Genomic DNA, 27,149 nt, shown 5'->3' with positions numbered 1-27,149 from the left:
ACATTCATATCTCATTTTACTTCTTTTTGACACCCTCTTCTCCTCCTCTGCCATCATTCCCCAGATGCTGCTGTAACCCCACTACTGTTTCTATAGCATCATGACTGGAGAATCAAATGGTAGTTCTTATTAATGTAGCAGGTGATGCGTTATTCTTGTCCATTTTCAGAGTCCAGGGCAACTACAAAAAAAAATAAAAATAAGTTTAGTTCCACTGTCAGTGGAAATCATGTTGAAAAATTCTGTATTTCAGCAGCAATGATGCAAGTGATGAGTTAGAGCAAGAGATGCCAAATAAGTTAATATTGGTGTGCAGGCTTGTGCTGATAGCTGTCTTGAGAGTATGACTACAATCACATCAGGGATGCAAAATATTATGAGTACAGAATCTTTGTGTCAGAATGCAAGGCACATATTATAATGTTTAGGTGGGGTGGGTTATAAAGCTCCTTTTGGTTCTGCGTATTGAGTCCAGATTCTCTTAAAAAGCAGCATTAGAAACACAAACCAAATGCATGGCATATCTTCTACACAGAAGAGTATTTAATTCCAAAGCACCTGAATGTCATCTACAACCAAAAATATGAGTCTATAAAAAAATCCATAATCCTGATACAAAATTTGTGTGTTAATAGTGCTAATGGAGAACTTCTGAATTATGAAGAAATTGTGGAATTTGAAACAACGTATTCACAAATATTTCCATTGCTAGACCAGCTGTAAATTTTTATAACCAAATTCCAATATTGGTGCTGTATTGCACTACTCTCATCAGGCTGCTTGTCAATAGGTGACTGGAAAACTAATATTCCACTAGTTTCTGTCTGAAGCAGGAGGAGCCCAGCAGATAGGTCTTGCAGCCCACATTGATGGAGTGGGTTGAAGTTCTCTTTCAGATTTTGTCACTGGCCTATCACAGTGACAGCTGTGCAGAAAGAACTTCCTCAGGCCTCTCCCACAGCTGAGAGGCTTATGCAGCATGTGCAATGGGTGTGAATTATCAGCCATGTTTGTAACATAAATAACACTAAGTTTATTTACTGAAGTATTATCAGTGAGACAGCTGACTAGGGAGTCCACATGAAGGCTTTTGTTGGATTATTTAGAAGGTACTGGAAGTTACTAGAAGTTAGGCTTTTGAAATGGTACTTTCTCTTTTGCACTTAAATGCATCAGGGCTTACTCCAGAGCTAGTTTAGAAATATTTCATGGTTATTTGAAGTGATGGGAGGAAAGCAGGTTATGAAAATATTAGGGCCCTAAAAATACAGTAAAGATGTAAAACTCGTGAGGCATCTGTATGAGCAGACATCATCAAAGTTTATTCCCCACTGGGGAAAATGCTGACTGGAACTAGATGAATGCTTTTTGAGTAATGTAGAAGAAAGCTTGTGACTGATTTTTCTGCAGTTTGCATTTCTGTAGCTCTGAACAGGATGTGTCATAAAGAAATTGCTCTTGAATTTGCTGCAGTCATGATAATAATTTGGCTTCTCTTTTTAGTAGCTTTCCAAAGTAAAGAAGCACAATACAAAAAGCTGTAAATGTAGCAAGTGACAACAGCTGAAATAAGCTGTGTTAAAGCCTAAGGGTTCAAGAGAAAATTAGAAAAGACTTTGTATGCATGCTTTAGCACCATTGTCCTCAGTAAATTTCACCCTCTTTTTGTCTTAAATAAAATTAAGTTAAGCAAGGAAAAATTTCAGTTTTATGGCAGTTTTCTTTTATCTCTGTATAGAACTGCTGAGTTTTGAGTGTATTCTGTGGTGCTGATAATTTAAAACTTGCTCCTCTGTTTCCTCAGTGCCTTTGGAACAGTCTGTATTTGGAATTGTTGTATTTGCATGCATAGGTAACCTGCAAGTTTATTTGGAAGTTAAACCCAAAGGAATTATAAAACCTCAGTGGCTCTACAGTAACAGGGATTTTGTAAGTCTGTGTTTAATAAAATGGAAGTTATTGTTGGGATTCACATCTTTTATGATGTGGGCTCCCTGCTTTATATTGTCCCCAAACATCCGCTGTCCACAGTAGTCTACTCCCACTTTTTCAGTCTGGCTTCCCTGGGGGTTGATACTCAGCAGCACAGACACACTCAAAGTGCAGTATTTGTTAGAACGAGATAAACATCTGTAGCAGTCAGCAAAGTCATCTCATACCACAGAACATGTGTGTGTGTGACAGACGACAGAAGAATCTGTTTTGACAATTGGGGGATTTTCTGGTAATTACTGATGGGTAGATTTCTGTAAGAAGTTTGTAATTGTGTTCCAAGAGAACATGAACCTCAGGCTGAGCCTGACATACAAGCACAGGCTGCTTTTTTGGTTTATATTACTTTTTTCCTCTGAGACCAAATTTATGCCTAGAGTGATGCAGATATAATATTTCAGTTATGAAAAGCTGCTGATCAACTATTAACAATGGCATGCCAGAGTTGAATTCTCTTCTAAATAATGTCTGCCTTTATTCAAAAACATTGGGATGAGTTAGATGCAGCATGGGGCTTAAAGATTTCCCACAGTCTGAATCATTTGAAGCCAGTGGGAATCAGTGCTCTTTCAAATCCCACAAGAAATGTATGTTTTGATTTAAGAGCTAGACATCCCTGTAAAAATTTGGCTCTGCATTTCTCCCTTACTGTAATAAAGTAAATGAGTTGCTCTGGGACTTGCTTACTGATTGTGTCAGTGGGTGTCTCTTGCAGAGAGTGCACTCTGGGTGAGTACAGCAGCTGGTACTTTCAGCGGTGAAGACAGTTTTTCAGTGATATCTCCACAGAAGAGTTATCTGCACTTCTTGCAGAATTTATCTGGTTTTCTTCCTCTTCACATAATAGTTGTCTGATACAGTTTTAATGCTGGTTTCATTACAGTCTTTCTAGCTTATTAGGGACCTATAAACTAAGACCTGCAGTCTCTGAACTGTGAAAATGCAGGTTAAACTTCTGGCAGAAGTCTGTTCTGCAGTGTGCACAAGTCACCTGACTGTAGCACAGGAAGCCCTGGATGTGACCAAGGAACACTCAGTGATGTACCAGAAGTCAATGAACAGTCGTAGCACTGTAGGAATTAAATTATGGTTCTGAAGTGGGCCCCCTCCTGCTTGGGATAAATTTATTCAGTTATCTTGACACAGTAGTAAAGTACTTCATCTAACTCCACCATAGAGGCACACCCATAAGATTAAATGCTCCCACTTCCTCTGCTCCACCTTCAATATGGTTTTTCAGCTACACATACTTTTTAAAGCATGATAGTAATGGCTTTTTTCTATAGAAGAATGTATCTGAAGGGAACCACACTAGATGTATGCCATAATTTCGGTTTTTATTGGTTTATTACTGCCTTTCAGTACAATATCTCAGATAAGGTTTCTTGACCTTCCTCCAGGAACCTTATAGCTGATTTGAGTGAAAATGGATTGACTTTAACCTGAATGTATGCATACTGACTACTGGTTATGCTTTCAATAATGTAGCATGATAATGAAACCAAGTTTTTGGTTGTGTGCTACATCCTGTCTTCACTCACTCCTTGCAGCTCTTGCCATCAATAGAAGTGACCTGTGGCATCTATAGAGAAGGGGAGAAGCCATTTGCCTCTTGAATGTAACCTTGTCTTCCTGATCAGAGTTGGAAATGAGAGGTTTTTGCTAGGCAGTTGGTGTGAAGAACCCCTCCAAATCCCTCCAAATCTCCTTGGTGGTGGAATTTTGTCAGTCCTGAACATCATCATCATTCCTGGGTCAAGTGAAATTGCCAAAGGCTCAGTGACACCATCCTGACCACTTTCACAAGAACTGATTGTTCCTTGTGTAAATAAGCTGAAGTCCTGTGTATTGATGTTCTCTGTTTCCCTGAGATCAGTTTCAATTTTTGTTTTCTGCAGAACTGAACTTCACCATTACTTCATATGAAAATAAATATACTTCCTTTGATACTTGAAGTCCTTCAATACATAATTTCTTACAAGGGTTTTCAGTGACCCTGCAAATCATTCAAGTTGCTGTGCACAAACTATTTTCTTTTGCTTATTATGTTGAAACTTATTTTGTGAGGTAAAGTTTCCTGATAAACTGATTTGTATATTTGTATATTATTTACATTTCAAGACTGTGATGACTCTAATTTCCACAACTATTTTTATGATTGCATGTTAATTAGAAGAGGAACAGAATTTCTTAAAGAGTTTTTTTTGTTGTTGTTTTTGGTTTGGGTTTGGTTTGCTTTTTTGTTTGGTTGGGTTTTTGGGTTTTGTTTTGTTTTGGGGTGGGTTTTTTTTTCTTTTGTTTTGTTTTTTAATATGCTGTGCTTGGTTGTTCTAGTTTCCTTTTACATCTTTCCGGGTTTTCATTATTTTGGGAAATTTCCTGATTTATTAGCCAGAAGTAACATCTCTGTGTATAGTGAATGTGGCTCATATGAAGCATGGCAGACATTGCAGGGCAAGCCCGAAAAAAAAGTAGCCCTTCCAAAATATCCTGTACAGCCATATTATTATATTATATGACACTAATGCTATTAACTTTGAGGAAATGCTGGGGTCTTGCAACATTGTCCAATTCTGGTTTGCTCTTGAGGGATTATGATATTTCCCAACCCTACGTCAGAGTGAGCAGCGGTGTTTTTTTTCCTTCTTCTACTTGCTGTCACAGGCCAAGGGCAGCATGTGGGTACCCTGACTTACCACAACCATAGAAGGCTTCCAGTAGTGAAGTCTGAACCTCCCATGGCTGTGCTGAGTCCAGGTCTGTAGCTGGAGAGAAAGTACTTCATCAACCTCTCAGCATGAGGAAGGAAGCCCTTTGGCCTCAGATGGAGCTGGGGACTCACAGTGGTTCTGGACAAGCCTTTCAGGCTGGAGCCTATGTGGGCAGCACCGTCCAGAGCTGAGACCATCATACAGCCCAGCCCAGCTGTGCTAGCAGCTTTCTGCTGGACCAGTCTCAGGGTATATTGCAGAATGCCCTGTTTGTGGGAGAGAAGTGTCTCAGGCTGGATGTAGCAGCCACTTCAAGAGCTTGTATTGAAGATTTACTCAAATATGCTTATTTCATTGAGGCTTAATAACACCGGAAGTTTGTGGAGGTCATTAGTGTGAAGTGGATTTAACATGGTTTAAGTACTTTGACACATTTGGGTGCATCTCACAATTCTGAGGTACATGGAGAAAGTCTTAAAAGTATGTGTTCTTAAAGCATTCCACAAATGAAACAAGAAAATGAGGCTTCTTGCCACTAATTCTGTTACCAGAAACCATGATATCCCTTTTCCAGCTGATGCGAGAAGGCCAAAATGCAATAAGAGCACTGGGAAAATGGACTGAACTAAAGCAAGAGCTTTTGCAGCAAGCCCTGCCAAATGGGTGTGAACTGGAAAGTTTCCAGTCCATTTTGTTGCTTAACTGCTTGCATTTTGGTCTCTGTTCTGCAGCATCCCAGAAGGGTCTCTGCGTTGAGTGATCAGTGTATAAGAGATATACATTTAAATTGTTATTATTGTACAAAAGTACAATAGATATAGACAACCTGATACTTGTCTCTATATCCTCCCTGTTCAAGTACTTTAATAGCAGCTTCAGTTGAAATATTTCCTGGTAGGCAAACCTTACCAAACCTTACTGACTTTCAGCTTATGCTGTGGCTGGTTGCAAACTAGCAGATACTTGTCTTCAATATTTAGTTCAGTTTGTAAGAAATTATATATTCCCTATCTATTATGAATTGAAGATATTGATTCGCACACACACACCTGGGGTTGTTCAACATGGAGAAGACTTCAGGAAGACCTTATTGTGGCCCTTCAGTACCTTAAGGGGGCTTAAAAGAAGGAGGGAGTGGGGCTTTTTATATGGGCAGATAGTGACAGGAAAAGGGGGAATGGTTTTAAACTGAAAGGTTAAAATTGGTTTTCAAACTGAAAGAGGGCAGGTTTAGAGTAATGTTAAGAAGAAATTCTTCACTCAGCAGGTGGCAAAGCTCTAGAAAAGATTGCCCAAAGGTTGGGGATGCCCCATCCCTGGAAGTGTTCAAGGCTGATTTGGATGGGGCCCTAAGCAACCTGATCTAGTGAGTGGCATCCCTGCCCGAGGTGACAGGGTTGGAATTAGGTGAACCTTGATGTCCCTTCCAACCCAAGCCATTCTATGATTCTGTGATTTAGAGCTACTGCCATAGTAATGTCAAGTACTGGCTCAGATTTCTAACACTGAAAGGCCTAGTTGACATGGCACATTTTCAAATAACCTTAATGCCAATAAATAAATACCAGCAAGATGACAGTTATTGCAATGTGCATATCAATATTAGAAAAGATAATTACCCTCCTGCTAAGAGTATACTGCTGCCTCCCTCTAGCTGCAGTGCTAAGTAGGGTAAGACAATCATAAAATCAATTTTATTGTGCACTTACTCTCCTTAAGTAGAACTGCTGGAATAGTTGAGTATATTGTGTCCTTTGAGATGCAGTCCCACAGCAGCTTAAGTGGAGGAGAAACTGGACTAACACGCTTCTCCCCGGTGCTGCTTTCAGTGTTCAGAGAATGACATGATGAGGTAGGTCATGGAGCTGGCCTGATTGCCAACTCACTCCTTTACTTCCTTCTGGTCAGCTTTCTGTTGAGTAAGTTCTGTGAGCTGAGCACACATTCCGGAGGACAGACCAAAAGCAGGACTGCAGCAACCTGTGTTGAGATTGTCTAAAGGTGTGGTTTTGTGTTATTCTTGGTCTTGTCTCCTTGTGGGTTGCCTCATATCCTTTCCTCTTCCGGTCAGGGTGGCTAAGGAATGTATTTCATGCTGCTGTGCCAGCTGTTTGTGCTCTCGGTCTGATGTTTTTCAGATACTTTCAGTTTACAGTAAGGTTTGAAAACATTCTCTGAGTTTTCCTGTGCATGACAACAAAAACTTGAGGGCTTCTCATCATCTGAGTTCAAAGATTCTGCCACCTGAATTGAAATTTTGACTACATCTTTGCTAGCAAATGAGTATTCGTAGTGTGGTGTCTCACTCTCAAGGGGAGCACCCAAGATTCATAGGTGCTCATGGTTGAAAGAAATGACAAAAGTCAGAGGGTCTGCAAAAGCTTACAAAGTTTCATTAGGTTATATACTTGCCATGAAAATTGGTAGTTTAGTCCATTGTCTCCCAGTATAAGCAACAGTAGTGGGTTTTGAATAAAGAGGCAGAATGAAAAGGAAGAGAGAAAGATGGGTTAAAGAGGGTGAAAGAGCAAAAAAGGAAGAGAGATCAGCAGACCTGGCTCCAGCGTTGATCCAGCTGATGGCGTGGCCAAGGTCCTGGGATGCACATGCACCTGGGCTTTGTGGGGGTACCTTTTTATAGATAAGTTTTCTCTGCCCTGGAGATAAGTTCCTCACTTTCTATGCAAATTACTTATCATGCTCAGTCCATTCTTTTAGACCTTTTTGGAAATGGGTCAGAGGGCTTTGGAGATCTTTGGTGGTCTTGATCCCCCCTCTAGTCCATGCCCACTTCTTGACCTCATTCACACACTGTACTGTGTTGTGCTTATCTCCTAGAGCCAGAACAAGGACGCTTGTCCTGGAAAAGTGCTGCCCTACCTCTATATGGCCCCCTTCTCCAGCCACATCCTGTTCTTTCTCACAACAATCCTTGGTTGGCTCCACAGTTATCCGGCTATTGGTGTTTGGAGACATACACATTAGTCCCCGTATCTTCTAGGCTTCTACACATGGATAGCAGAGTTTAGCGGCCTATGCTGTTAAGCTGTTATCACTTCTGGCATGCTTTTGGTCTGTGCCAATGAGTAGAGCCTCAGTAGCACTCCCAGTGACCTGTCTGAAGGGAGCAACCTGAGGCTGGGAGAATTTAAGACTGATGTAGACCATTCCAAGCCACTTGGTCCTGATGCAGAAGTGGGACCTGGGGCATGTTTAATTGGTGAGCATTGCTATACTGGTTTCTTAGTTTAGGTGTAGCAAGTGTGCTTCTTTGAAGCTTTGGTTCAGAGCTGAGGAAGTGCAGTTGCAGTGCCATATCTATTCAGGAAGATGGGTTAAAGATACTGCATTTGTGAATGCACAATTTCAGCAGCTATCTTAGCTTCCAAATTCACAGTCTTTCTTGAGGCCCTTAAAGTGAATGAAGGGCAGTCTTAGCTATTGCAAGTCTTAGGCCTCAGTGGTCACTCAGCAAATAACCTGCTAATATGCACTGTTGGTTGAATAAGAATCTTTCAGATCCACCATATAGAAGTAGATTTTAGGTATAGCATTTGTGCATCTTTTCCAGCATAGATTATCAGTTTCGTTGTTTCTGCAGGAAATGTACAAAGTGTCATGACTGAATATGATGTAAAAATTTCACTTTCCATTTTAATATATTGGATTTTTCAGTCAATCTCTAATGGATAACTCAGAGAGCACATCTGAGGTTTTTTTTTTTTTTTTTTTGATAAAAGATATAATATTTCCAGTTATTAAGTTCTGCTTAAATGTAACTGCCCTGCAGTTATATTGAAAAGCCTTCAGTGTGGCAAATGAAGAACGTTGACTGAAAAAGAAACAAATTAAATTTCAGGAGCTTCATTTTTGGCTTATGCTGTTGTAAATTACTCGGTCTATGCTGGCAAAGTTGTTTCCTAGAGTTTGTGGTTTAATTTGCTGGCCTTTATACCCAGGTATTTTTGGATAAATCTCTGTAAAAGAGTGGTTACTCTGCTAAAAATGAATGTGTGAGTAGGTGGTGGCTGTTGTCACCCTTTTTTCTCCAGTGTCTCAAGTGTTTCTTCATCCTAAATATTTCTTTTTCTCTTCTATAGAAGACGAAGAGCCTGAAGCATGAGAATTTAAATGTTTATATGATACAAGTGCAAACTGGGCTAGGTTGTGTGGGTTATTTAGTTTGTGTAAAGCTGAATATCTATTTTGATGGAAATTATTCAGATTTACATCTGTGTAACTTTCCTGTTCACATCAATAATTGCTGTAGGAAAAAAAAAGGATTCTGTTTTTAGCATAAATTACTGCTATCTTTACCATTTCAGCACTGCAGATTGAATGGAGGTTGAATCCTGTGTTGAATATTGCAGCGAGATCATGTATACTGAGTTGTTTTAGTTAATTGGTACTGGAACACTTGGAATACTAACTGAATTCCAGAAGTTACTTGGAATGAAAACATTTTTACCTGTACACAGAGTACAGAAAGAAATAGATTAGATTAGATTAGATTAAGCAAATCACCAGTTTCATATGCAAATGGTGATTCTTGCCACTTTGGCTCAATTAACCTATGCCAGTCATCAAACTTTCTCTTGCTCCACTGATTTAGGCACTTGGAATTGATGAATTCATAAAGTTCTTCTAGTATCATTCCCTTGGTTCAGTTGTGGCCTAGCTAGCATGAGGTTTTTCTCTCTACTGTGATTTAAAAACTGTAGGTAGTGGATTTGTTTGTAGACTATTTTCTCAAGTAAAATGTTTACCTATGTTTCTATTTTGTAGTCCTTGTTCTTACTCAAAAATAAGATGCAATGCAAGACACTTAAAACCTCCTTTGTAGTGCTAGTTCTGCTTGAAAAGTGCTGCTGATAAAATAATTTTTTCCTATACGTGGAGTTCAGCATTGTCCTAGCTTGGTGAATGTCCATGTAGAAATACTTCAGAATTGAATTCAACTTTTACAATGCTCCAAGTGCTTTATCTTGAAGTCTTTTATCTTGCTTCTGCCAGCTCTGATGCTGGCCATTCCCCTTCATGGGTTATGTACTTACTTAAGGATTTCATCCATAGAGGCTAAAGCACTTTATGGAGGGAGCAGATAGTCATCTCATCATTTTAAGGAGAATGAAACCAAAAGGATGGAGAGTAAATGACTTGCCTGAGGTTTGGCAGTAGAGTGTAGCTAAAGGTGAGGCGAGAACTCAGCTTTCCTGAGTTTTTTTGCTACTGGCTAGGTCAGATGCACTGCTGTTGTGATCACTGGTGATTTAGATATGACTCATTTCTGTTAAGAAGACAAGAACCTCCATGATAGTTAACATAAAATCTGAAATTTGAAACACTCTTACACAGTGGTTGGATATTAAATTGTACTGCAGTAATTCTAAATTAGTGCCGTAGCCATATAAAAGTCGGTTTTGATACTTGAATCATATGCAGAGATGGGCTGCCTTTGGAAGTAAAGTTTGAGCATCTTGTATTAATAGAGTGACAAGCCACAATAATCCAAGGCTGTTCTTTTTGCTGTAAAACAGAATTGGATGAGAATGGAATCATAGCTATCACAGGCCACCTGGAGTTACCACTGACAAAGCCAAACTCTTATCAGATCTGTTTAATCTCGTTTTGCAACAATTAGCAGCAATCATGTCAAGCGTTAAAGAATTTGACTCAGATGAGTCATATCCGTTTTCTGTTGGAGGATGCAATAGTGCAGTTACTTGTGAGGCTGGGCAGTCTGTGCTGCCTTAGAGGCAGATGGTGGTGGTGTGAGCAGTCATATTTTCTGTATTAATTTGCAAATTAGTAGTTGCTTCTCAGGAATTTCGAGTGTGATTTTTCCAGTAACTTAAATACCAAGTTACTACTTGTGCACACGTGTGGTTATTTTGGTAGAAAACCAGTGTGAGAGGGCTTGTCCTCCTTAATAAGAATTATTTGTGTATCACCTAGTTTCCCCTTTCTTTATTGATACTTTCACTGATACTCTGACAGTCTTGAAAGGAGAGGGATAGTTCTGTGATCTGTGTTCCAGTAAGCTAAAGCAAAAAGTCATAGCTCAAATTGTGAAATTAATTTCAAGCTTGGTCTATGCAGAAGGGAGATGAGCTTAAGCTAAATAAAGTAGGCTGGATGTATCTGTGTCTGTCTGAACTTTTATCCTAGACTTGTGTAATTGCTGTCCTTGGGAGCTGGTGAGAGATGAAGTTTACAAAACGACAGCCGTTCTGCACTTACTGTAATCTTGTAACTTGTATGTCTGCAACTGTAGACAAGGCTGCAACTTTGCTTCTTTCTGCTGGAGATAAACTCATCGTCCTTGTTACTTTCTAGAAGGGTCCTTTAAATTTTTATAAGTATTTGAGACTTTTGTGTTACAGGGCAAGATTACCCAAATCTGTACCGTGGAGTGCTTTGCAAAGCAGGACATTGATTCCAGCTCTGTCTTTTGTTAATTGTTGCAATAGAAGAAAATTATCGTGCCATGTGCCGTGTTAGTGACATATGTCTAGCTTGATGGAGGGTTGCTTTTGAAAATTTCTGAATACTCCTGTACTATTCTTCTAAACTATAGTCTCGTCTTTAAATTTAAGATTTTATTTTCTGTGTGAAGTTGTTACTTTTTTGCAGTGTTTTTGGTGGAGCCCAGGGGATCTTTCAAACTAGGTTTAATCAGGTGTGTTTTGTTTACGCTGCACTTCACCTGTGTTGACTGAAGTAAATTGATTTGTGTGGTTGAGTGCTGTGTGGGTTTTTTCCTGCTAAATTGCAAGGGAAGCTGCGTGTAAATGTTGTACTTATGTCTTACAGATCATTGAGGTCTGACCAAGCCCTGTGAAGGTTGTTCTACCTGCTTTCAAATCATGTTTGACTTGAGAAGCCTTAGTTATGGTGTTACGTGGGAAAAGCAGCTTAACTGTAATTCTACACCTTGCTTTGTTGAAAGAAAGTGGTGGTAGTTTCTTTTTTTTTGTTTTGTTTTGTTTTTTAAAGGAGGGATTGGAAATGGATAAGGTATATGAGGTATGGAAGAGGATACTGATATGTCTGTATGTTTTTTCAAGGATTTCTTTGAAAAAGAACATAAATAGACCTTGTAAGGTACAGATGAATAGGAAAAGACATAATATTTTGAATTTAAATAACAAATATTTAGGACATTGTAAATAGACAATAAATAATAATAAATTCATTGCTGTGCTCATAAGGAAGGAACATTCATTGCTACCCAGAAATCCGTGAGCAAGTAAACAATTGATAAACTAGTGCTTATTCAGGTTTATTTTGGGAAATATTGGTCAGTGGAGTCAGTAGACCAATTTTGAAATCAAATGAATAGACAGAGACGCAAAACAACTAAGTGCTGCAGGGTATGCTTATTTTTTAATCTGTTAGGATATGTAACAGAGGTTAGAGCTGTTATGAATGAATTACTGAAAACCTCATAAGAAAGAAAGAAAGGAAAAACTATAAGAGGTGTTTGCTTTATAAATGTGATGTGCTATGTCTTTACCACATGCATCATCAGATTTGAAAAACTGAATTTGGGTCTTGGTGGAAGATACAGAAAAGGAAAAAAGGGGATTATCAGAATCATTCAATTGTTTCCATGCAGATGGAGACTGACTAGATAGGATATTTTCAGAAGAAAACCAAAGGGAAAGGTGGTGTAATCTAAAATCAGGAATGGAAAGATTTATTAAGGAGTAATGACTAGTTTTTAATTTTTGACTTTCTAACTCTTATCTGTAAGCAGCTTCATATATAAGAAGCTAAAAGAAGCACTTTTCCATACAAGGACATAGTTAAATAGTCTTCAAAAGGACTAACATTCCTGAGGGATAGGTTTTCTAAGACCTGTTATACAGTGTGTACACATGAAATGACTTGGAAACTCTTCAGACTGTTGAGTTTCCAGATGTTTTAGAATGTACCATGTGGTTCTGCAGTTGTTTTTTCTTTTCCTTTTTGCCAAGATTTGTGCACTTTTCAAGAGATAGTGGTGTTTTTAATCAGAAAATATGGCATGTGAAATTCCAAATCCTTCAGGCAGTTAGGTTTGTCAAAGCCTTTTGTTCATGAGAAAACATCGGACACAGCAGTGAAAATGCTACAAGGTAAAGATTTTTGTGGAGAGGGTGGTGAGAACCAGGAGTGGTGGCCATGTTTTTTGATTATCACGAAATATGGGGTCTAAAATTCTCAAGTGCTGTATTATTTATGAAAAATAGGGATTTTTTTTTTTAGAATGGAAGTATTTCCATGACTAAATAAAGACATTTAACAAATATGTTTGTTTACATGTCTTAGAAAAATTCTGCTTTCAAATTTTCCGAGGCTTAGGAAGATTCCCATTTTTTACAAGCATTCCAGATGCTGTTCATCATAATCTTGAAGTGCTTGTATTTTTCACTCTGTACTTGCTGCTCATGAATCTTCTAAGTTTAAACCATTTTTGGTATCACTGGATTGGAAAACATTGACTCTCATTACTTGAAAATAATATTATAAGAAATATTCATGCATCTTTTTGCTAGAAACACTTCCAGAGTCTTTTCAGTGGCTTAATGGGTGTGGCTCTTGCCTTCTTGAGAAGGTCTACAGTCTCTCTTAGACATTTAGCTCCTCTTGGTGAAGGCCACATTTCTACTAGAACCTATGTGAAAATGAGCAAGCTTCTCAACAAGAAATTGACAGGATTAGCTAAAAAAAGGAAGAGCTTTCAGATGGATAAAGGCATCCTAAGGAAAATCCCTTCCAGAGAATGTGTGCTGTTTATTAACAGAAATTTAAAGTAATCTACATCAGGTGGCATTGCTAAGAAGATGAAGAAATGGAATGCTGCCCTTTGAAAGGAGAACTTTTGTTCAGATGAGTAAACAAGTTAAAAATGTGTAAAAAGCCATGTAAGCCTTAGTAAAGCAGTTTCCAAAAGAGTTTGAGCAATACTTGCTAAAGACTGCTATTTTTTTGGTGCATGCCTTCTGACTCTATTTGATGTCAGCAGCATTGTAGTGGGAGATTATATTGGCATTACATTAGGGTAAATGGGTTAAAAATATAAATAAAGAGCACATCATTTAGAGTCATGGGTGAAATCTGGCAGCAGGGAGGAGTTGAAGTGTGTTTTTTGTAGAAGGAAATCACACTCTTCTGATGAGCCTGTACTTAAGGGTAATCCATTTAAGACAGTATATTGAAATGTCAAAAAGCTTTGGATGGCATACTTTACCAAATACTCTTTAAGAGATAAAATATCTGGAGATGACATCCTTATAACCCTTAAGTGGACTCTTAAAGGAAAGCGAAAGAAGATAAGTTTTGCAATGAAGCAAGGTTGCCTGTAGAAAAACAGGCTGTTAAAAGGATTATTCTGTACTTTCTTGTTTTGAATTGGGCTTTTCAGAAGTTTCATGGCTGATCTGAAAATTTCTTTCTGGTGCAGGCTTGTCAAAACTTTAGCAAATAGGCAGTAAAGAATTGCAGAAGATTTTATGGTACCAGGGAAATGAGCAGTTAAAGGACAGCTGAAGTTCAGTGATAGTGGATGCAAAGTATAATACATGAAGAAAAGCAGCTCTAATTGTTCACATCAGTTGTTGATATTCAGCTTTAGGTAGCTCAACATTTTACTGTAAATGTGTGCGGATTGTTTTAAAAAGCTCAGTCTTTACTTACGTTCTTACCGTCTCTGCCACATTGCCTGCTGGCTTCTGGCAGAGAAGAAACACTGAGTTAAACAGAATTTTGATCTGATCCCTCCAGATGCTACAATGAAACCCAGACTTAGTTTTTGAAGCTTGGAGGTGAATCTGCCTAGACATTTTTGTCACAGTGAGCTAATATATAACTGTGTTATAAGTGAAAAAAGCTAGATTTAAGGGAAAAAAAACCCCAAACTGGAAGACTTCTTAGGAGGAGAAAACTTGAGGTCATTAAGTCAGAAATAAACAGAACAGGAAAGACAGAAATAAAAAGAACTTTTGATCAGGTTTTTCTCCTGCCCATCCTGTCCTTGAGGTGGATTGTTGTTTCTTTCCTTGGCTTTAATGTTCTCTGCAACTTTAGAGCTGTAGCAAACTCTAAATTTCACACTGACTTTGGAAAACTTTCCACCACCCATGAGACCTGGCTGTTTGGTTTTCATAGGACTCTCCTTTCTTTCTGAACTTTTCTGTTGGCACACCTGTGTTCTTACAAGTTCTTTTTTCTTGGGTAGGCTCAGTCACTTCTCCAGAGAATAAATAATCACTCTTTCATCTTCCATCTCAAAGACACTTAACATGGGAACATCCTCTCTCTATCTCTATCTCTCTCTCTCTGTCTCTCTCTCTCTCTATCTATTTAGGTGTTTGCCTGCTTAAGATCCTGTCCAGACCAAAGGAGTGTTTGGTCTTTTTTTGAAAAAAATTGCAATGATGAAGATCTTCTGATCAAAACTTCTCAATGTAGAAGTACTGGTTTGCTATAGCCTGCCTTGTTTTCATTGACAGCTTCTGCTGTTGTGTCTGTGGATTGCTTACATAGCATTTGGTACAGATCCTGACTCTAGCCCTGTAATGTACCCCAGCCTTCAGCTGAGCTTCGGTAGTTACCCCATTGTGATCTGAGTATTTTTTCTGATGTTAAGTTCAGAGTTAGGGTAGTTTTTAGTATTTGGTGTTATTGGTACTAGGGAGCCTGTTCCACTAGGATTGATACAGAGGCAGTGAGTCTGAAGATATTGAGGTTATTTTTGAATAAACGGCTCTTTGTTTGCTTGTCATCTTTAATTCTTGCCTGATCCTGAGTTCCTCCCACATGCATTAAGATGAGAGTGGGTTTTTTGAATTGTTGGGGGTTGGAATCATGTGATAACATTATAATCCTGTTTTGGGCCAGGAGAGAGTGGATTTTTTGAAACTCAAGCTTTCTTCTGTTTTCTTCTTCTTTATCAGAAAGCCTTTCTATATTGTTTCAGTTGTCTTCAGATCATTGACACAGTAATTTAGGTTTTGATGTGTAGTTTGATGTGTTAATTCCTACACAACCCTTTATTGTTTGTCATTGCTATCTTTCTGTCTCATTTCTTTTCTAACAGCTGTTAAAACTTTCTTTTTGTTACCAGTTCGTTGCCAGCTTCTGCTGTTTTATTTTGGTAATTGCCTTCAGCTTATCTCTCATCAGTTTTTGATTACAGAAACAAGAGGTTCTTTTCCCTTCACATCTTTGAAGCATACAAAAAGGCCAAATTTTCACTTGGAGGATCTTGGTCTTAAGTACTGTTGCTGCAACAAGAAAAGTAACTTGTTTTTCTCTCCTTCCTTGCTTGGTTGGTTCTACTCGGTGAAGTATTACATTTGATTTTGTGAGAAGGATCTGAGCCAGTTAGCTACAAAAGTTGGCAGGAATCAATCTGCACAAGTGTTACTGAGGAGCATCTCGATGTATTGGGACAGGGTCAAGATTTTTAATGCTCCTGTGTGACAGCAGGTCACTGTGCCAATCAGTTAAACATTTGGGGGGGCTCTCCAGGACATCTGGATTTGTAGATTATGAACTTTCTTGTGATTTGCAGTTTAAATTTATACAGGGACATCTTATATTTGCTCTTGCACATTGTCAGCCTTTAACTTAAGTAGTTCTTCTCTCTTACCTTAAATTGAAGGAAATGAACAGTTACTAATGATTTAAAAGGAGAAAAGATTGCTTTTATATGATTAGCTAGATTGGTTTTTTTGGTTAATGAGGAGACTCCTAGAGACCTAAACTGAGTCACATACCCAATTTAGAGTCTGTCAGTATGGCTATAGGTGCCTAATGTTATGAAGGAGACTGTGTATATGGTTATTTTTATTTCTTTTCCATTTTGTTCCTTAGGGAACTCTTCTTCCTGTGATGTTATATATGGGATTCTTAAATAAGTGGTTGTTGTATCCATGGCTGTATGGAGGATTAAAATTTACCTACCCCCTGGAACAATATGTGACTCAAGCTGGACTAAGTAGGTATTCAGTTGCATCTTTGCAGATGTTGTGATGTCTGGTGCCTTCTTTATATAGGACCTAGTGATTGTGTGGGTGGAAAGTGAGATCATCTAACTGATCCAGGAGTCAGCTGATCCTGCACACTCACCCCACCCCTCGAAGCAAACAGAGAGACTGAGTTGTCTCACTGGGTATTGACCACACTAGATCTGATACAAATGTGGAAGAGAGTCAGAACCACCCCCAACAGTAAAAGCTGTTTATTGAGTTTATCTGAAGTGAAATCATACCTTTTTGCTTATAAGTCTAGGTGTAGGAGTTCACTTTGAAATTCAAGAGCAGCTCAATTCAGTTTAGCTATTCAAGGAACAGTAGGCTCTTAATACCAGCATGAGGGCAAAATGGTACTGTTGTATCCAAAGGTAACTTGGTGCTTTTTGGGCAAGTATTAAGTGCTGTAATTATTTCTAGCTCAACTTTGTCTTATGCAGCATCTGGAAAGGGACCACCTACCAGACAGCTGGGTTTGTGTTGTATCTTCTGGGAGTTTGTGCTCAGAAACTTCCTTTTGGGTAGGTTGCAGGACAGGCTCTGATCTGTACTTCATTGATGGTGGATCTCTGCTTCCATTGCATAAAAATGAGACTGCTCAAGACAGGATTACTTCTTGAGACAGTAAGATAAGATTCCTAAGTCATAGTGCATTTCACTAGATAAGAACCAGCCCATGTCCATCACTTGTTTTTGTCTTAGTGCTCTTAAGCCTACTTTGTACATAAGTTCAAGCCTCTACAAATACCATGCTTTTCCTCTAGCATATGGCATGCTTAACTTGCCTGTGCCATCATCACCTGCTTTTCCTCAGACAACCATTAGACACCCTTACCAAGTTTTTTTTTGTTTGTTTGTTTTTGGTTTTTTTGGTTTTTTTTTTTGTTAGCCTCTCCCAACAGACTGGCTTGGCCAGACTGGTTTCCTGGGAGGCTGTCCATTCACCCGTGTTTGGGTATTCCCACCTCAGTGGCTCCCATCAATTGTTTCCGGTCTTGGAGCCCTGTGAGACACTCTTGACAGGAAATGTCTGGTTGCAGTGCTGTTGACAAGTCAGTGGCACTGTGGTTTCCACAGCTGAACCAGAAATACCAATCTGTACTGACGTGTTGGGATTGCCAAAGCAGGTTTCCTACCTCATGCGGGCAGTCTGGTAAACAGGAAAGTACCTATGCCAAGCACAGAGAGTCATAAAGAAGTTGAAGTAGATAAGGATATTTCTTGCTTATTTCTGAAAGTTTGCCCAATAGTAAGTGTCATCATATCATCATTCTAAGGGGGAATGGAGAGCTGCTACTGCAGTATGAAATAAGTTTGGTATTCACACTTGCACTGAAATAAATTTTGCCCTCCTTTTTTTTCTTCTATATCTCTGTCAGAATAGTATCTTACTCCTTTAGCCACCAAGTGGAAAAGAACACAAAATCCTGGTCTCAGAAGCTGCCGTTATCATCTTTCCTTTTCCCCTGATTAATTGTGGGACAGTGAATGTAAGGCAATGGTCATGTGTTTAATACCAATTAATCAGAAGATAGTAACAAGCATAAACATTCATTAGTTGTATAGCTGCTTTGTTTGTATTCACTGCTTTTCCTTGCAGCACTGTGGCAAGCAGGTAGTATCAAAAAGTAGGGTGTACGTGTAAGATATCTCAGAGCACTTGTTTAAACATTCTTCTTTGCCCTGTTACATTTAAAACAATGAGTAGGAGATGAACTTTGGCCACTGCATTTAATTTATCACTGTCTTGGTGACTAAAGGCATGGCTAATAGCCAAGAGCAAAGGGCTCTGTATCCACTAATGGACACTTAGCCTTTTTTCGCCATGTTAATGTGTATACTCTTGAGTTTTTACCGTTTCTTAAGACAGGTTAATTAGCAGAGATTTTACATGTAGGGTTGGCAGTCTTTGCACAGATAGCTTAAAGGGAACTAAGTGGATTTACATCACAGTTAGGAATGATTGGTAAGATTTGTTTTAATCTATGCCTAACTTCACAGAGATGTGTACTTTTCCTGTGCTTCTCAGGTAAAAAGGTTAGAAAACCTACTTAAATAGATTGCCTCCAATTCCAACTCATGAATCTGGTTTCCCAGGGTAATAAGAAGCCGGTTACTACTGCAGTGATACTTTGTTCCCTTGAATGTGTGATCGTGTGTTTCAAGCTATTGTTGGTGTAGATGTTAGTTAGCCTAATAACAGGCTAGATTGTGATTGCGCAGTAGTTGGCGTGTCTGCAGCTCAGTGTGTGGTTACTCAGCTAATGTGTACACAGCAGCTTCATTAGAGGCCGTTTGGCTGCTGTCAGCAGGCAGACAGAGCTTGGGGTGATTTAGGACATGGACACTGAACTGCCTGCTGCTGGGTTTATGCTGGTTTTGCTGCCTAGGCTAGAGTGAATGAAGCTCTAGTCTTATGTTTGTGATGTACTTGTTTTATCTATTTAGGCATGCCAGCTGTTAAGGAGATGGGAAAGAAGGTTGTGATTAGATTGTTTTTGTTCATAAACTATCAGGAGACAATAATTACAATAATTTACTGCAAAACCTATTGTAAGACTTTCTAGCTGTAATGTCAAAAATTACTAGAAAAGGTAAAGACTGTTATATACCTGTTTTCTTTGGTATCAGCTATCTGTCACCAGATTGACTTTCATGAGATACAATAAATTTTATCCCCTACTTTGGTCTTGGGCACAAAATTAACTTTCACATTCTTGCAGCCAGTGAGGTTGCAAAAGTTGCAGTTCTTGCACTTTTTTGTCTTTTCTTCCTGTTTTATGCAGTGTGCTTCCATACCCACCCTACTCATTAGTCTGCTGGAGCCTGAACAGACTTTGTTTGCTGCAACATGGAAGGTGTGCAAGAGCATTTGAAGTGCATTGATGTCAGTGAACTGATGTTCCTGGTTTTCAGAGTGCTTCGTCCTGAGGTCCCAGGTGTTGAGAGCTCTACTCTGATTCCTGTACTTGATCAGGCTTTTACTTGCCTTGAAACTCAAACCACAGAGGTTTTGGTAAGGGGGTAGTTCCAGTGTAACTGTGGAGGTAATTCCTGCACCTTTGTTGAAATACCATTTTGACACTTACAAAACTGTGTTCTCCAGTGAATAGAAAACTTATCTTCTATGAATAGAAAACTTATCTTCTATGGCATCAGAATGTTTGATTGATTTCATCTGAGGGAAATGAGAGTGAGAACATGATAAAGAGGATTATGGCAGTTTATATGTTGATGACCAAACAGTTCTTTTGGGCTTAGCTAAATTCTGGTTCTTTGTAACTAATGAGAATTTTGATAGTGTATGTGTACTTTTACTTAGATTTGTCTTGAAAACCATCAGTCTTGCTCATCTCTGCTAAACTTCTAATCATATTTTATGTAACTGAATATAGTGTTTGGCTGTTTTGTAGTGCACTTGACAGTACATTTCAGGTGCTTTATAGGAACCATTACCACTCCTGTTTCTGTGGTGGGTTTTTTATCCTATTTTTTTTTTCCCCTCCCAAATCATTACATAGTGTTTGACTTCTGTGAAGTACATTGATCCCTCCTTTGCTCAGAGGAGTTTCTCTCCTGATATTGTGAAAGATGATAGTCAGAAATAGGTTTGTCAGAAGAGCTGGTTTAGGATATATGTTTTTTTATTTGGATAGACATCTGATCTCAAAAGTGCATATACTTTTTCTGTCTTGTTGGAATTGCAGGTAAGATTTGGGTTGTTCCCCTTGGAAATTCCAATACCAGCCCTGAGGCCTAACCTGCACTTGAGAAATCTGATCTCTTTGTTGTGAGTGGCATCTTCATCTTAAAATACATAACTGCTAGAATAAGCAGGAAAACTTCACAAAAGATAAACCTGTTCTAGGGAAGACACTGCTTTACCTGTCAAATGAGATTATTCAGAAGGATTTCACAGAAGTCTTGACATATCTTTTTTTCTTTAGTTACATAAAAAATATAGGTATCACAGAAGAGTTTATGTCAGTATCTCAGCGTCAGTCATACAGATGTTTTTTTACTCATGGTCCTTCCCTCATCTGTGTAAGTAACTCAAAGTTTTTGTATGGTTTGAGTATTTTATTTAGTTTAATTTTATTTTGTTTTATTTTATTTTATTATTACTAATATAGGGATGGTACAGGACCCAAGAATGTTTCCTACAGTGTGTTCCTGTGTCAGACTTTGTTCAATGTATTTGGCCAGCTTGGCAGTAATATATATACACACTTTTTTTTTTTTTATTTTCTCTTTCCTTCTTCATGATCTTAGGAACTTGCCATTTTAACATAGGCTTTCTCAAGCGTTTTTCATAATTTAGCTTTGATCAGGCTCCATCTAAAGTAATATTTCTCATTTAATCTTAGTTTTGCAACTCTAGTGAGAGCACATTATCTTGCAAGATTGCAGAATTAAGTCATGGCACGTTGCGTAAGTTTTCCTCCTGCTTGGCACTAACAGATATGTACCATAGATTTAGAGTTGCTCAAGTTAGACTTCTGTGTGAGTAAGAGCACTTAAAAATATAACTTGTATTATGGCAAGCTTCGGAAGAAAATAAACAGACTGTAATCTCACCCAAAATATAGCAGTGGTATTGTCATTCTTTGGCTTTTGTGATGCTTCAGTTTCCTAAAATCAATGAAAGTGAGTATATGTGTAGTCTTACTAGTGCTCTGTCTTTTTTGCTTCAATAAAATTTGATGGCATCCATACTGCAAATATTTATGTGGAATTGGACAGAGGGAGATGCTTGGAACACAAGTTATGAATCTTTTAGAAAACATAGTTTAATATTAGATTTTTAAGTGGGAAAAATTTTTTTTATACCATATTAATCTCCTTTCTTTTAATTTTGTTTCTTGAAGAGCCTAGGCTTGTATAGGCAAATGTTCACTCTTCTCCCTGTGTGTATCTATCCTTCCTTCAGGCTTTTAATAATTTATAAGCCTGTAGGCCAGCTACAGAAACACATTACTGAAGAGTAGCTATCTTCCTTTTCAACAAGTTGGAGACACAGTTTCCCCAGTTCAGAGTGTGACCACAAGGCTTATCTTTTATTGAATATCTTCATTTCAGTTTTCATGATCTAAGTAAATAGGTGAGGTGAGAAGCTGTGGTTAGAGGTAGAATTTCTGATTAGATTAACTAGAGAAACTTGAGGGTACATAGGCTTTTTCTCTACAGAGCTTGTCTTGCTATCTATCTTTTCAGTAATGAAAGCTTCCAAAGGAATGGGAAAGAAAGATGCTGGAAACCAGGCTGCTTTTCTTGTTCTACTCTTTAGCAGAAGCTTATTTCTTTGGTTTGGGTTTGGTTTTCTGTTTTTTTTCCTGAAACCTAAGAAAAAAATTAATTGGGTGAAAAGACAGGTGTTTGTAGAAGAGGTAGAGATGAGTCTGTTTTCTTGCTTTGCTCTCTTGATTCCACTGGACTTATGCCATGGAAATAGGCTGCCTGATATAACTGGAATCTTACAAAGACTCAGCAGAAATAGTTAATTGCCTCTTGTTATACTTTGGCATTGGTGCAAATCTTGTCAAGAGAAACACATGGTTTAAGAGAAATTGTGGACTACATTCCTGGTTCTGTAAGCGTTCGTGTATGTGCTTGCATGCATTCTTCACACAGGTAAAATTTGTTATGAACAGAATTCTCTGCAGTAAAGTTTTTATTTATATAATGTTTCTTTGGCTTCATGTATTCACTCCCTCTTTGCTTCTCTGTATCTGTACCTTGTCTTTTTCTCATTCTATCATCTTTCTATATGAATTTAAATAGATCTGAATGGTAATTTATATTGGAATGTTACCTTTCAGCTTGTTTTCGTCCAAGTTCTAGTACAGAATCTATACAGTATGTATAGTAAGTAATCATAGATTACATGAATTTTTATTACAACTTGCAAAAAGTACATCTAATGTAATTTTTTCTTTTATTTTTTCTAAGGTTATCATTCACCATGTATAGATTTACCAAGCAGATTTTATTCTTCAAGACAGCAATTAAATTTTCTTCCTTTTCTTGATTAGTGATTTATCCATTTTTACCATTTTAAGGTCTCATTTAAAGAAAAAATAGAGGAGTAATAGTGAAATAGAAAGAAACTAAACCACATCCTGCTGACTGTTTTCAAAATTCAAGCATAATAGCTAAAATGGGGAAATCCCTCTAGATCTCTTATTTCCTACTTGAAGCCAGGCCTTCATACCAAAATAAATTGTGTGAAGAAACATAACCTAGATATATTTGACTGTCAGAAATGTGTGGCATTGACAATATTTTTTTTTATTTATTTCTGCAGATATTGCTGTGGTAGAGATGAGTGATGCCTTCCGTCAACCTTCCCTGTTCTACCATCTGGGAGTCAGGGAGAGCTTCAGCATGGCTAACAACATTATCCTCTACTGTGACACAAATGCAGAGTCTCTGCAGTCACTGAAGGTAGCTCTGGGTGGAAAAAGGGGTTTGGAGCGCAAGTTACAGCTAGCATAACACTTGAAATAAGTTATTTTTTTTAAGAAATACACATGCAACTTGTGATTCAAAACAGAATAGCCAAAAAATGTTCTGAGGCCTGGCAAAGATGTCTACAATGCAATGCTGTAAAACTCAGTTTAGTTTTCTAAAGAGAAAGATTTAGATTGCTTGACTGCAGTCAGTTAAATACCTGGCTGTTAAATGGCTGTTTATGGAAACAGAAGTTTGCCAAATTTGAGATGAGAAACTGAATGCAAGACTATGTCATTCAAAGGAATTACTGGTGTTTGTGGTAAACTGTTACAGTAATAACAATCCTGTGAGAGTGGTAGTGTGTAGGCAGTAAAATAATCCTTAGGCTTTAGATTCTGTCTAAATTAGCAGTTTTCTGCCAAACCTCATGGGGCCTCCTGATACCCCCTGCTAAATCTTGCCGAGTTACAGCTGTTTACATCAGGTACCGGCAGGACTGCTGTGCTGGAGATTAGCAACAGTGTAATAGAGTCAGTAAAAACAAAACTTGTGCCTCAGTGCACAGTTATAGTACTTTGGTTTAAGGCAAGACGGTTTTTAAGATAATCTATGGGGCTGTGAATTTTGTCAGCCAAGGAGTTGGTACTTGCTTCCTACTGCAACTATCCTAAAGGTTTAGCAACTTCCATGATGGGAAAGGACAGACAACTTGGATGGCAGTCTTTTCAATTACTTCCCCTCTCTCAGATGCATTGGCTTTATTCAGGAGGTGTTTTATGTTCTTGTGCTTCCCTTCCAAGCTTTGCTGAGAAGAAGAATTTAGAGTGAGCAGCTTGGTGAGTCAGACTGCAGTCTGGGCACCAGCACCACTCAGGAAGAGTTTGCTTCCACTGCTTCTGGCAAGTGCAGGCTATTGGGTTTTGATTCTGTCCCATTTTTTTCAGACTGGCCCTATATTTTGGAGGCTTAGTAACTCAGTTTCTTCCCCCTGCTCTCCTCTCTAAATTTTCTCAGCTAACTGGACCGCTTGCAATCCAAATATTTCCTTTCTTCTTGCAACACAAAGAGTATACAGATAAAAGCCCTAAAAATAATGCTAATGGTAAAAGATCTATCTGGGAATTTAATTGAGTTGTGTAAGTACAATGATCTACAGTATAAGCAGAGCAGAATTTCATTGTCCTGGGCAAAGAGCCAAATACCCAACTCCCACTGAGAAATCACTTGGGGTGAGGCATCAGGCTTTCTTGGGCACTTGGAAGAACTTTTTACTAGTTTAGGAGCTGGAGTTTGTAAATGGGTCACATGCTGGATTCCTACTGGCATTAGTGGAAGCCCAGTTCTATGCAGGGGTACTTGGATGTCACAGTTGCCACCAGTCCTCTGCTGATTGAAAGACTCCCTTTGGTTTCCCTTAGCTTTGAACTGGGCTTGCTTTTCTGCTCTTGATAGTCTGTAGGGAATTAGTCAAAGAGTGAGACTCCTTCCATACTGTTTAGTAATTGCCTAAAAGAAGTAGCTGTGGGCATACTGGGATATCTTCTGAGGCAGTGTTTGTTCCTGTATTTGTTACAGCCAGCAGGGAAGAGTAGAAGCAATGCAGTAGACCTTGTGCAGTTTTAATCTTGTATGGAAGGGGGAATTAAAAAACTGAAAATGAAAGCAATACAGAACTGCAGCACATGATTTAATCAGGGCACAAAGCAGTATAAATAAACTTTTTCTAGTGAAATGTTCTTCTGCATGAACACTCAGGCCAGGCTGGGCAGGACTTTGATCAGCCTGATCTAGTCGAAAATATCCCTGTCCATGCTGGGTGATTTGACCAGACCTTTATGACCCACAATTGAAAGCTAGAAACAGTCCTATGTGAAACATGCCCTCTCAACAGGGAGAAGAGCAGTTTTATCAAAGTCTGACTTAAACAACACGGAAAGTATGAGGGATCTTGGTTTGCCACTGTGCTTGTTTCTAATGCTGTTGTGCCAGTGGATCTGCTCATGAGTCCCAGTGGCAGAGGCAAAGCTGTGTGATAAAGCTGTTATGGTTATCAATTCCTGGGATCACAACTTGCTGACAAGTCATGCTGGAAGCAAGGTGATCATTGTTCAGAAGTGGTTTACACTTGAGCTGTACCACCTGGATTAGTGTGCAGGAATCAGCTCTTTCCATCTGGGTATGCTTCTAATTCTCTGAAAATTCACATTGAAATTGTGAAGATATGTTCTTTGCATCTGATTATTAGAGCCAAGTGAATTTCAAGCAGTTTTGGAATATTTTAAAACCTCATATGAGTGCTGCTTTTATTATTCTTTTTGATTGCTTCTCCTAGTAGCAAAACGTTACTTACTATATTTGACTTTTCAAGTATAAATAGATGTTTATTAATAGACAACTTCTGGACATCATCCCTCTAGAAAAAAATCTATAAATGGGGGGACATGTATATAGGTATGTATATATATGTATTTACATGCAGACAGTAGGTATGCTCTTATGTATACATAAGTTGTATGTATCTACTTGGTTCTATAATAATTTTGTCTCTTCTGAGACAATACCTCATTTATGTTGATTTGACAAGCATAAGAAAACATCTGTCAACCAACCTTTTCTCGTCATGTGTGTAAACAGTAGTATTAGAAAGTTATACTGATCAAATATCTTAGTGCTATCAACATTTTCTTCTTTTTTTGTTTTTATTTCAGGAAATTATTTTCCAGAAGAATAATGTAAGTATGATGTGTGGATTTCAGTTGAATCATAAACATTCCAAACTTCTGTTTCATTTAATGTTGTTTATATTCTGTTCTCCACTCAAATCGTGTAACACTCTCCAACTGTATTTTACAGAGTTTGATGTAGAATTCCGGAAATTCTAGCAGCAAGTCTGAGTAAATCACTTGGTTGCTAGGTACCAGGCTCACTTCTTACCTTGCCTGTGTCTATCAGTGGTATTTTCTTTGCTGCCTTTACTTGTCTGTCATATTATCTCACACCCATTTGCATTTGTCATTTTATCCTTTTATTTTTGTTGCCTTTTTCTATTCAGTATTCTTTAACGTTTTTTTAAAATACTGTATTAGAAAGTAGAGTTATTTGGAAACTGTTGCTCGTTTTAGAAACCCATGGCTACAGCTCTGAAAAGAAAAAGTGTATATAAATATGTATGCATGTGTATGTAAATATATGTATGTATGTAAATGTGTGTTCATCTATGTATATATATATATTTGTACAGATATATATGTATGTACATATGTATAGATATGTGTGTGTGTGTGTGTGTATATCTATATATGTAAAAAGTACATTTATAAAGAGAGTTTTTATTTTTGGAAGTTGTGTCCTGGAGCTGTTAGTCCAAATGTAGTGCAGGTCCCAGTGGTCTGAGTGCCAGCCATTATTAAACTGTAGGTTTCTGCACCTGGATGTCCCATTGGTTTCTGAGATTGGCCTTCCAAATCTCCCTTCCCTTTTTCAGTTTCAAGTTTGATGGAAGCAGACTTGTGGCTGGGAGAGCACTGCTTTTCCAATGTGTTTTTTCTGCAGCAGCAGGGCCACTCATGTCAGAGTATTTATCTGGCATGTCGAGTTGTTCTTGGCTTTGCTTCGTGACTTACTGGTAGCCACATTTGCTAAGACAGAATTTCATAGAGGCTACCCAGTGCTGTGCTGATACCCTGAAGTGCTATGTGCATGCTGTACAATTCCATATATTTGAATAAATTTTTCTAGAGGGGGATATGAAGTACTTAATTTCAGAAATTGCCCAGGTTTTATTTTCCTCAATGCCATGAAAACTGCAGCATTCCTGATTTTGCTTCTTTATTTAACAGTGGATTAAGTAATTACTTTTGCTGGTATAAAATGTGACTCTCTGAAAAAGATGCAGTCTTTTCTTTTCTCTGCATGGCATTTCTAAAGATGGCTTCAAAACCAGTGAAAGCTTTGGTTTAATGCTGAATTTTAA

The 27,149-nt window shown here is 38.3% G+C and overlaps 1 protein-coding gene across 1 annotated transcript in view; it reads left to right on the top strand.

The window, feature by feature from the left end:
• MAP3K5 (mitogen-activated protein kinase kinase kinase 5) overlaps positions 1-27,149 on the top strand; it is a 98,329-nt gene that overhangs the window by 5,779 nt on the left and 65,401 nt on the right. Inside the window, exons 2-3 of the mRNA XM_059841792.1 lie at positions 23,028-23,167; positions 25,885-25,908. Coding sequence (XP_059697775.1) covers positions 23,028-23,167; positions 25,885-25,908 — 164 coding nt within the window. The remainder of the gene's footprint in view (positions 1-23,027; positions 23,168-25,884; positions 25,909-27,149) is intronic.

This window comes from Haemorhous mexicanus, chromosome 3 (assembly GCF_027477595.1).
Source record: "Haemorhous mexicanus isolate bHaeMex1 chromosome 3, bHaeMex1.pri, whole genome shotgun sequence".
NCBI classification, from domain to species: Eukaryota; Metazoa; Chordata; class Aves; order Passeriformes; family Fringillidae; genus Haemorhous; species Haemorhous mexicanus.
Note: the sequence above shows the minus strand (reverse complement) of the source record. Positions and strands in the feature narration are given on the sequence as shown.